The sequence below is a fragment of the Gavialis gangeticus genome, unplaced genomic scaffold, assembly GCF_001723915.1.
Source record: "Gavialis gangeticus isolate Ggan-Ray unplaced genomic scaffold, GavGan_comp1, whole genome shotgun sequence".
NCBI lineage: Eukaryota > Metazoa > Chordata > Crocodylia > Gavialidae > Gavialis > Gavialis gangeticus.
In genome coordinates, this window is record NW_017729019.1 from 8,632,120 (window position 1) to 8,643,564 (window position 11,445).

The 11,445-nt window shown below is 44.8% G+C and overlaps 1 protein-coding gene across 1 annotated transcript; it reads right to left on the reverse strand.

The window, feature by feature from the left end:
* Positions 1 to 2,674: 2,674 nt before the first annotated feature.
* Positions 2,675 to 11,352, reverse strand: FAM72A (family with sequence similarity 72 member A). The gene is made up of 4 exons (XM_019514012.1): positions 11,188 to 11,352; positions 7,832 to 7,909; positions 6,475 to 6,599; positions 2,675 to 4,594 (listed from the first exon to the last, which is right to left on the reverse strand). The coding sequence occupies exons 1-4, from the start codon at positions 11,328 to 11,330 to the stop codon at positions 4,500 to 4,502; spliced, it is 441 nt and encodes a 146-aa protein (XP_019369557.1). The 5' UTR covers positions 11,331 to 11,352; the 3' UTR covers positions 2,675 to 4,499.
* Positions 11,353 to 11,445: the final 93 nt, after the last annotated feature.

Sequence of the window (11,445 nt, forward strand, 5' to 3'; positions counted from 1 at the left end):
CCCCCGGCTAATAGCTGCTATGGAAACAAAGCTGCTTTGTCAAGACGTGACAGTGGGTATCTCCTCATTACAAACATCTTTGGATGATCCCGTGATCTGGTGTTCAGTCTGACACGAGATGCACAAAGCCAAGCAAGCGTTAAGTACGTTGCTGCTTGCTAAGGGTGCTGCATGTTGCGGGGAAGAGGTTGCTTACTGCCTCGAATTCCACGTTTCCATGCAAAGGAAGCCCACTGGGAGAAGAGGTTGCCCTCACGTCTGCAGCCCGCTTGAAGACAAGGGCCCAACGTGGGCTGAGCTTGGGCCTTGGCTTGCTGTGGGCATGGTGCTGAGAACTCTCCTTGTGCTCCTGCATCTGTCCTGTGGGATTTACCCCTGACCTGCAGCATTCGCTTGATGTGCTCACTTCTTCTCCCACCACTTGTCCAGTCTTTCTAGACGGTGAAGTCCCGTGTGCGTTCTAGCATGATAGCTAAACCAGTTATGTGAAGCTAGTTGTAAGACCCCTACCCTAATGCAAATACCAGACGCTTTTGGAGCAGGTGAGGTCTTAGCAGGTTGCAGAGTTAAGAAAATGTGCAGATGGGACAGTTATGGTAGAAAAATGAGACTGAATACTTGCGTCACTGGGTTTATATGTACACTGCTGCGTGTGGTATGGCTGAGGGGGCAAGAGAGCAAAGTTTGGCCCTTCTAATCTCGTGGCACAATGGGTGCAGGATGGCACCGTGGCCCGCCCTCGGATCTGAAATACCTAGCACCACAGGCTCTAAACACAGCAGGGGTGACTCTCAGTCTGTCATCTGTCTCCCAAAGCAGCTAAACTGCATTCCAGGCTGTACACCGAGCATGCGTGCTTTCAGGTTGGACCTCCTTCAATAACCAAGGGCCTATCCAGTCCAAGTGGACGAAGATTGCCTGCCAAATTTCATTACAGCGTGGGTTTACCCTGCTGTCCTTACAGCCTGCTATCAGCTTGGCAGCTGCCCTGCATCCTGGACCTGGCTGCATTTCAATGGCAAAAGGATTTCTGACTCTGTCACTGTACGGCAGTCTGAGCTGAATGGTGTGATACAAATGTAAGGTTATGATTGGGCATTTCATTTATATGGGAATAATGAAGAAGATTTAAATACGCATCTCTCCTAACAGGTTTTTACTTAAGAGCAAAAGGAAAACAATTTATCAACGTCTTGCTACAACTGTCTCCCTTCCAAACCCTGCTAGCTCAAATCGATGCTGAATTATGCATTACAGGGATGGGAATGCATCACCATTGACAGTAGGGTTGCTGCACAAAGCCCTGTGGCTCCAAGGAAAGCCATTTCATTTGAGTGTTTTAGGGGGATTCAGGTTTTCAGTGCATCTCCTTCCAGCCAAATCTGACTCCGAACCAACAAAACCTGTTTTGTAATAAGACTCAGTTGCAGTAGTGTGAACGGGGCCTGTGGGATGCATGGCTGTTGCAGTTCATAGTGTTACTACTATTGTAAGACTAATCGCATTGATCTAACCATGCATTTAGTGCCAGTAACTTGAAGACATACGGTGCCCTTTGCTTTGAGTCAAAAAAACCAGGCCCCTGTGCCTGGCGGTTGTTCCCATCTGGCTAAATCCAGGCTTGACTACAACGCTGGAGCTCTAGTAATTACTTGCCTTGTGTACCATAATAAGCAGAGGAAAGGCTGTAGGACTTGATTCTTGTTTTTCAGCTTACTGCTCTGCTGTGGTTGCACACCAAAAATCATGAAAGCTTTCGCTGTAAAAATCCTTCCCAATGAGGGGAGAAAAACAGACTGGCTGCCAGACTTTTTACACTAGACTGATCTGAAGACCAGAGGGAGGTTGAATTCTGTTGTTCTCTTTCAGCGTACAGATTACCTGTCTTGTTGTGCAGCAATACGCCCATCAGAAAATCCCTACAATAACCAACAATTAATTGATTTACTACAGATTCCAGGGTTTTGTTAGGAAAAAACCCACTTGATCTACTGCAGTAAGATTCAGAAAGAGGCTAGAGGTCAGAGGCCAGGAAACCATTATTGGTTTTTAAATAAGCTTTGGGCAAGTTATTGTATTGAATATTCTTCCCCATTCTCTCTCTTGCTGTAACAACTGCTTAGACTAATTGTTTCATTATGGGGAAGCTTCTTTTTCTCTGTACAAGGGTGGGAACAAGCTTTAAACCTAATGCTGCGAGGTTGGCTCAGAACTCCTGAAAGTTAAACGTTGAGAAGATTGAAAGAGTAAACAGGAAACAAATGACTGAGCAGAGATAAAATGGACTTAAAGGCTGCCCTACCTCTACAAACAGTTGGGAACAAAGTCTGGTGTAGAGCACTGTTTTTATTAGATGTTGCCTTCTCTTCGCAGCGCTCCATTTGTCTATTAAAATCCAGTGAATCCTCGTTTGGAATGAACTGGGAAATATGGGAAGCGGCAATAATACTATAATTAATAAGCATGATATCAGAGCATCTTGCTAAGGACAAACTAGAAGGCAGCAGAAACTTGGGAATGTAAGTCTTTTGCAGAACTGGGGAAAGCTGGCAGCTCCATCTGACTTCTGTCTGTCCCACCTAAGTTGAGAGGAATCTGAAGGAGCTTAAATTGGGAACAGAGTGCCATTTTGCTATTGTGGTTACCTGCCACAAGCACACTTAACACGTTGGCTGGAAGAATGGGTGCAAGACTCTTATTTAATGCTCAAACGTAGCATATGCACAATCAAAACAAGACAGACAAATCCCGGTACCTGGTTTAACCAATGCTAGAGGTAGTAACATTAGGATACATTATATACAGTAAGAGATCACCTTCAGTGCACCTGTACAGAACATAACAGGATACAGACAATAACATTATTGTTGACACCTTGACACGAGATCAGTCTTTTGAGTTGGTCTTGATTGAAATGTAGGGAATCAACTCCAGCTATATGAAAGCGAGCTAAGCGTGCATTACAAACTCCATCTTTTCATCCTACCTGAGGATCAGCAACTTGCCACGTCCTGCTGAGGATGGTATTTATGCTAAGTCACATAACATTTATTTTTAAAGTAATCTCATGCTGTGTCTATGCTTGGCCTGCAAAGCATAATATACGTAGAACGCCACACGTGCGCATACACACAATAGCCATTTTAAAATTCTTCACATTAAATAGAATCTCTGCTGTCAGCTAAGTTTCTTCAAGAAAGCAACTTCTTAATGCACACTTATTCTCAAGATCTCCCTTTCTTAGGAAGAAAAACAGTGAAAACTGTAAGCGAAACAAAGCAGTTCCTAGGTAGCAACAGGCAGGACCGTGCATGCAGAGCAAGTTCTGTCTGGACCCAGCTTGGCTGCCTCCTTTCTGAGGAGCTCCATGCCATCCACTACGCAAGGATCACCTACGTTCCCACAGTAGATAAGACGGATCGAAATTGTATTGACTTTGGCTGTAAGCGTGTCACACAGAGTACTTCAGTATTGCTTACTGCCAGTCTTTTAGTGTACAGCTGAAGACATGTACAATGGTAATTGCTGATTCTGGTGTCTGGATGCTAACCCTCTTCCACAGTGTTTGTCACAGCAACGGGGAGACTTCTCCAGGGCAGGTAAGCAGTTCAGGCGCTCTGTTTCTAAGGATAGTTCTGCTAGCGACGTGGTGAACATGTTCCACTCCCATTTCAATGTTGGAAAAAATGGACCAGTTCCTGGGATGCTCCCAGTTCTGGGAGCAACCGACTGGTCTCTTTTGGCAACTTAAAGTTTTAGGGGAGCCAAGTACATTGCTACACTTGAGCACCGCATCGTACGACAGACTTGTATGCAGAACCATCATTTCGACATGCCTCTCCCAAGTGGTGAAACAACCTCCGTTAAAGGAGGAGCAAAACAACCAGCTGGTAGGCTTCGGCCCAGGCCTTCAAGCTCCCTCAGTCAGTAGCACTGGTGGTGGCCTCAGGAAACTGCATAAGCACCCTTCCTAATTACAGATGGAGCAGGAGACAGAAGGGGACATTGAACTGGTGCCTAAGCACAGTCTGTAAAGTTTTCTTTGTAATGTCACAGCTCATCCAGACTAAGTATGCTTTGATCTATTAAAGTTTTTAAAATGCCTTTACTGAGACCAGAGAGCTGATATTTAGGAAGGGGAACACGAGAGGCAAGAGTGGCATCTGTGGAAGCCTTAACCAGTGTTTTTTCCTTACCTGCAGCTATTAACATAACAAGTACAAAACAGACCTAAAATCAGAAATAGCAGCCATCTGCCTGCTGTCATCCAGATATGTCCATGCTAACGTGGCCAAAGAAGCATCTTCAGCTGGAACACTAAATCCTAATGAAAACCAAGAGAGTCTTAAGGTAGCTTAAAATGAACTGTGAGACGGCTTCTACCTTAGAACCGTATTCCTATTAAGTGCATTGCTTGAGTCTTCACTAAGACAAGAGGAGGAGACCTGCAATACAAGTTAACAGGGGAATTTTGCTGTGGTGCAGGCTGCTGATAACATTTATCTGATATACTCCTCCTCAGAGATGCCCGGTATGTCTTCATCTGTAGCTTCCTCCAAGTCTGGCAGGTTGCCCCAAAGCAGTAAGTTCACACCTGGGGGGAAAAAGGATTGTAAATAACTTATTTGAATTCTGACCTAGTCTGGGGTTGGAACAACTACTGAATACACTGCTACCAAACAGATGGGACCTCGTGTTTGTAAAACCTATTAAACAATTTTCCGCTTGCATGTGGTGGTGTTTTTTTGCAACCCATCTCTGAAATATCCCTTTGAGCTGCATTTTGTAGCAACAAGTTCCTGCATGAAATCATGTAGTTAGTGGTAATCCTCATGCCTGGGTTTTTTTCAATTGTATTGATTTGACACGGGTAACATTGAAGAGATTTAAACAATGTTTTCTCTTGTATAGGCATGTTGAAAAGCTGAGCACTTTGGGGAGGACTCAAGGAAGCCTTTCTTGAATGTGTAGCATGCAAACCGTAAGTAGCTGGGTAATGGGAGGGTGGGGTTGTTGAATCATAGTTTCACAGTTTCTAGGGTCGGAAGGGACCTGAGCAGATCATCTAGTCCGACCCCCTGCCATGGCAGGAAGAGCACTGGGGTCAAACAACCCCAGTAAGGTGGTCATCCAACCTCCTCTTAAAAACCCCCAGGGTGGGAGCCTGCACCACCTCACTTGGAAGCTGGTTCCAGACCCTAGCCGCCCTGACCGTGAAGTAGCGCCTCCTGATGTCCAACTTAAACCTTCCCTCCGCCAGCTTGTGACCGTTGTTCCTGGTCACTCCTTGCGGCGCTCGGGGGAACAGGGACTCCCCCAGCGCCTGCTGATCCCCCCTAACCAGTTTATAACAGGCCACAAGATCCCCCCTCAGCCTTCTCTTGTGGAGGCTGAACAGGTTCAGGTCCCGCAACCTTTCCTCATAGGACCTACCCTGCTGCCCCTTGATCATACAATCCTAAGAGAAGCTCTGGTCACAACCAATACAAAGCTGATAGGGACGAAAAGCAAAAGTTACATACGGTCACAGTGACAACGTGGCTCATCTCGGAATGACTGCTCACTGGAGGGCTGCCTAATAGCACAGTGGAGCAACACACCAATATAAATAGCAGCCTGTGGCTGTGCTGTTTATACCACTTTGTGTTTGTGCAGGTCACAGAGGAGTGCTGCCTTAGAAAACTGTCTCCAGTCAGCAAAGGGGTAAGAGCAGAGTCTCTGATTAAGACAAGTCTCATGGTTGTGGGGGAGAAGGCAAGGGAAGATCCGCATAAAGTGACAAAATAAGACAGGCCAAGACTTTACCTTTAAATATCTAAAGCTGTGTGTCTTCTAGTACAGCATTCCTTCTCCAAGTGTGTTAGAAAGCGAGTTCACTACAGTGTCTTCATGCCTTAATTGCACATGCTAAGGCCCTGGTCGCACTTTCATTTAGGTGACATGAGATATGATCCCTAGTCCCAACAATGATGCCTCTTGCCATGCTGCATGTGCATGGAAGGAGGCTTGACTTGGGATTCAGCATCAGATTCCAATTGTGCCCTTTGTACTTGCCAGTGCAGGGGGACCCTGGGATCATGACCTCGGGCTCCCCCTCTGCCAGCAAGTATAAAGCTGGGTGCCTGCAGGTCCAGGGCACAGGACAGCAATCGACTGTCAGTCCCAGCCCTGCCACGCATTCAACTTAAGGCACCAAACAAACCACCCATAAACATGTTCTGCATTTTTATAGCTGGTTTACCATTTTTATGATGCCTTAAATTGGGTACATATGTAGTACTGTTGCTATTTCTGCCATGATTAACATGTTAATTACCTAATTGTGACTAATATGCCATAATTGTGTTAATTGGCATAAATGTAGGGTGTAGAGGAGGCCTAATAAACACTACTATAAAAAAAAAAAAAAAAAGTTGCTAGTTACAATTCCTAAGAATGCAAGCTGGAATTCCCAGAATCCAAAGTATTCCTTACCAGAGGAGTCTAGTCTGTTGATGCCAAAAACTGCATGGCTGTGAAACATCCAGAAATGCCCATTATTACAGGACAGCAGACAGGGCTTGCATGGAGCAATCACGTGGTAGCCTACAACGTTACCGCTAGAACAAACAACAAACACGGTCACGGTAGTGCAAGTTCATGGCTGAAAGATGGTTTGAACAGAAGAGTCAACTAAAGGTTTAATATTAAACAAGAGCAATAGTTTTGCTAGATAAACCAAGGTAAGTTTTTAGATAAGGAGTTTTATTTAATGGCAGAAAACTAGTGACACTAATACAATCCGTAGTGATATACAAGTCACTCCAGTTGCGATTTTTTTTTAAAAAAAAAAATTTTCTTAGACCTAAATTGCGCAGTAGAATTTCGCGAGCCAATGTTTTATATCTGATGGCACAAAGTAGCCCTGTGAAAACGCTATCTAAGATCTATATGCTATTAGAAGCTAGGCTGATGTATCTAAGTCTCATTCTACTCCTATTAAGTTCACAGGGACTGCTGTAATAGATTTCAGTGGAAGCAGGGTTGGAAACATGGTGCTCAACCACAACTGGCTCTACACTCCCAGCAGCACACCCTATCGGTATGTGCGCCTTGTGTTTTCAGCGTCTGGACAAACCAGATTTCCTTGCTTCAAGTTTCTAAAACAAAATCCCACACCTCTGTCTTTTAATTTCAGAAGCCTTCCCTTACTTGAATTTGAGCCAGCATAAAGCTGATGATGACTTCTTTTAAATAGCACTAGTATTTGTCTTTAAAAAGAAAGATGTTGGCACCTTTAACTATTGGGCATTAATAACGTATATGTAAAAAGCTTTAAGACTTTTCAGCATGGCATCTTCCATCTGCTTGTGAAGACTCAATCCACCACCAGGACATAATTATTTAGGTTTAAATAAAGTGGAATAGGTTCATAGGAATGTAGGGCTGAGGGGACCTCACAAGATAATCTATTCAAGCCTCCTGCTCAAGGCAGGCTGGCCCTTGACTAAACCATCTCCATCAAGTGCCTGCCCAATCTGCTCTTGAAAGTGTCCAAGGATGGAGATTCCACAATGTAAGAGCATTTCACGAGGGGGAAATGTTCTCGCAACTATCTGTACGCTGAAACACTATTTAAAAGTTAAGTAAGCGTTGTCAAGGGCTTCTTGTAGGTCAGGCTGACAGTCACCCTCAAGTTTACTGGGCTGGGCTCCAGCTGAGTAGTGCTTAGTTCATGGCCCTACTGTTTCCATGTTAGTGGCTGGTTGGTACAGAGATATGCTACAGCACATGCACCTCTTACTAGGTGCTCATGCAGTTACAAGAGTTGCATTAAAATGACATAACTTACCATTTTAAACATGCAATGTTCTTCAGCTTGCACTTGCAGATTTCAGTGAAATAGCAGCTTCCAATGAAGTCAACAGTACTGCAAGAAGGAATATCATCATAGGAATGGCTTGGATGTTATTTGTATCGGCTTCACACTTCCCCACCCCACCCCATATAATCTAAAAGTCCACGAGCCAGGGTTCTAATGAAGTTCTAATGTTTCCATTTCAATTTACAAATACCTAATTAACATCCGATTCACAGATTCCTAAATAGTCCACCAATGACTCCTGAACTGTGAGGTTCTCCTAGTAGCGCACAATTCACCAAGAGAAGCACTTTCAGCAGTTTTTTTTTTTTGCAAGCGAATAAACCAAGTGTAATTAAGACGTTTTTCAATTTGGAAGGAGTGTGTCCGCACACATTAAATATAGAGTAGCTGATCCACTCCCAATTCCAACCTTTACTTAATTCACATCACTTTTTTTCTCCCCCAAGTGTCTCCACATGGACAAATCTCAGATTAGTCCTTGGCTCTATAACACAAATACAATGGACTTTTTTTTTTTTTTACTGACTGACTTTTGTTTGAAGTTGTTCTATACAAGATGGATCTAGACTTATTTCTGAGGAATGTCCCATTTCACCAAATGCTACGTGCTGCCAGATCCTTTGTTCCAAGGGTAATTGCTACCGCACAGACCGAGAGAGTCCTCCACAAAATTTTTAGCTGGTGTGAACCTTAAGTGATCAATGGGATTGGATTTCCCTAGTTGTGCATGTTATTGTCCCCAGCAAAACCAGATGCAGATTTGTTGCTAGTAAACTTTAAACAAAAAAATAAAAATAAATCTCTACCTTTGACCAAAAGCCTGACCCCCTCAAAGTTTACTTGGATTTTAAAGAGACTGATGGACACTTCCCTGTAGATCACACTCATCTGATTTTGTTGTTGCTGTTGTTAGTGTTATTTCATCTGGTTCCTGGAGGTAAGGCTGAAATAGCTGAAACCAGTGTGTTGGCATAGGGGCCTCGGGATTTCCAAGACTCTAGTCATTAAGAATTTCTCCTTTTTCCTGTAAAGCTGCTGATTTTATAGAAGGCGTGAGCACCTTCTGGAAACCAGGGCTCTGCTGCTCCAGCTATGATGTGGCAGCGCTGGTGGAGGAAACTTGGTTCTTTCTGAAGGGCAGTTTGCAGTGTAAACAGGACTACGGTCAAGACTTAATATCTTTATAGTCTTGTTTATTTTCCTTTAAATGTTAGCTAATATGACCAAACTGAAGGTTCATTTCAATGAAGCAGGCAGATTTAATGCCTACTGAGTTACTTCATAGAAGAGGTATTGAAAGCAAAACAATAATACACGATACGATTCTTTAGTTGGGTTTCAGTCATAAACTCCTGTTAAGCAAGACTCTCTCTTTCTCTCCGGGGGAACAGGCTCTATCAACAGAAGTTTAGTTTTAGTTTGTTTCAACTCAAAATAAAAATACCGGTCACTTTGCAGCAAAGGGATCTTTATTATTTTACAATTTGTCTTTGGTCTTGCTTGTACCAGATTATTTGTCCTGGTTTTTCCACAGTTGGTTATTGATAAAGCTCCACTAGTCTGAGCACTTGCAGAGTGGATCCAGGGAGCCACCAGCCTTTCAATTAGTGTTGTTTGGACCCTGTTCTGAGCTAACGCATTATAATGGTTTCCACTAAGACTACCACTTTTTTAGAGCCGTATCAATGGAAGAAAGCACACAGTTTGTGAAAGAGGGACAGCTTTCCTCCACCCCCAAGTATCTACTATTTATGGGTTTGACTCAAAACTGTTTGAGAGCATCAGACCTTTACTGGCCTGGAAATCTATCTGCACGCTTTGTCCTATGCAAAGGAAGTTTGAACTTCTGTTCTGTATGTGTGCACGCTTCCTCTTCTGTTCTACTCTGTTTAGTCTCTGCTTGCACTAAACCACTCAGCCCTGACAGATCTGACTTGCAGAGCAGCTTGGGGTTAGGGGAAGGAAGGTGCAGCATAAGAAAAGCATGTTCCAGTAAATCCTATTCTAAGTCACTTGAATGCGTCTATTTTAACTTCAGGCTGCAGGGTTTGGCTGACTGAGTTTCATAGCCTCGTGGCTGCAGTTGGCATTCTCCTCTTGCACAATAAATTGTGGCTTATGCCACTTGTAACCATGTAAATCACTGTTGCAGTTTTTTTCCATCTAATCTTCTATAAAGACTGTTCAGAAGCATTTTACTGGTATAGAAACATCATCAAGTGCAAATACTATTAGCACAACTGTGTCTTCAGTGGTGTAGCTTATTGTACCATCGTTGTACAGAAGGTGCAAATCCACACTGCTCTCTGCATACTGCTTTACTTTCTCTCCCTTTCCCAGGCCAGCCCTATGAACACGTTTCACAGGGGGTGTAATTACTTTGCAGAACTCATTGCCACAAGTTGGTAACTTAGGTCTAATCCCCTTTGGAACTGGGTTTTCTCCCAGGACCGATTCATCCGTAGATGGTGAATGTGGTAGATAGCAATGCAGGCTCCAAATCAGCCCTTCCTAAAACTCTAGCGGTTGGAAGCTGCAGAAAGTTCTGGACATGCCCCATTCAACCTCCTTCTTTCTGCACTGTGTCAATCAGGATATGGGGCGTGATGGACCTACCATGTGACCCAGTAAATGGCTACTTTTATATTCACCCTCAAAAATCCCCAAAATGCGTAAAAACAAAGCTTTATTGCCGTAAGCCGTGTACACGCTATGGGCTTCTGTCAGTGCAGCCTAATCGATCGGGGATTGTACCTCTATGTACTCCTGGCTGGCAAAGCTGTAGCAACAGAAGAGGGTAGCAGAAGCCTGGCAACTCTCAATTGAGTTTGCAGAAAGAGAGCTGTATAGTTGGAGAACATACTTAAAATGAAACTTTGTCATTACGTTTAGTTCTCCGTTTAACCCACGCTTCTCAATTAACATACTGTTTTGAAATCGTCATGTTCTTAATATTTAAATGTGGTTACATCCAAGTTCATTGTACAGAAGGTGCAAATCCACATTGCCTTGACCATAGTGCAGCACTTTCCCTCCATCTCCCAGACCCGGCTTATTTGATTTATAAGTAAGATTATTATCCCGATTGATGCTGAGCTCTGAACACCAGGCTGGGTTCTTTCCGCTTCTTCCACAATACGTTCAATGATGCTGCTCATGCACCAGGCCCAATACAACTCTTTTTCTCCATCTGTGCCCCCTCCTTCCCTCCCCACACCCCCATCTGCTGGGCAGGGGGGTGGGGGCAGCACGCGGTGGATCCTGGGGGGCTTTCAAATGCCCGAGGCGCTGTCCTGCGTGGGCGGGGGGCCCGGGGCACTCACCCTGCGGGCGGGATGTCGGTGGAGAAGAGCTGCACGTCGGCGTCGGCCAGCAGCACGGCGCGCATGCCGCGCGAGCTGAGCACGTGGCTGCAGAAGCGGCAGCGCAGCACGGACACGCAGCGCTCGCGGAAGCTGCCGGACATGGCGACCCCACGCCTCCGAACGCCCCGCACAGCTGTGCGTTCGAAATGCCCAGCCCGCGCCCCATTGGGCCAGACGGGCCCCGCCCCCGCGCTCCCATTGGCGCCGCGCGCCGGG

Coding starts and splice junctions, on each gene's coding strand:
- FAM72A (XM_019514012.1), bottom strand. CDS start 11,330: ATGTCCGGCAGCTTCCGCGAGCGCTGCGTGTCCGTGCTGCGCTGCCGC. Junction 6,600..7,831: donor AACATTGCATGTTTAAAATG/GTAAGTTATGTC, acceptor TGTTTGTTCTAG/CGGTAACGTTGTAGGCTACC. Junction 4,595..6,474: donor CAACAGACTAGACTCCTCTG/GTAAGGAATACT, acceptor TTTTCCCCCCAG/GTGTGAACTTACTGCTTTGG.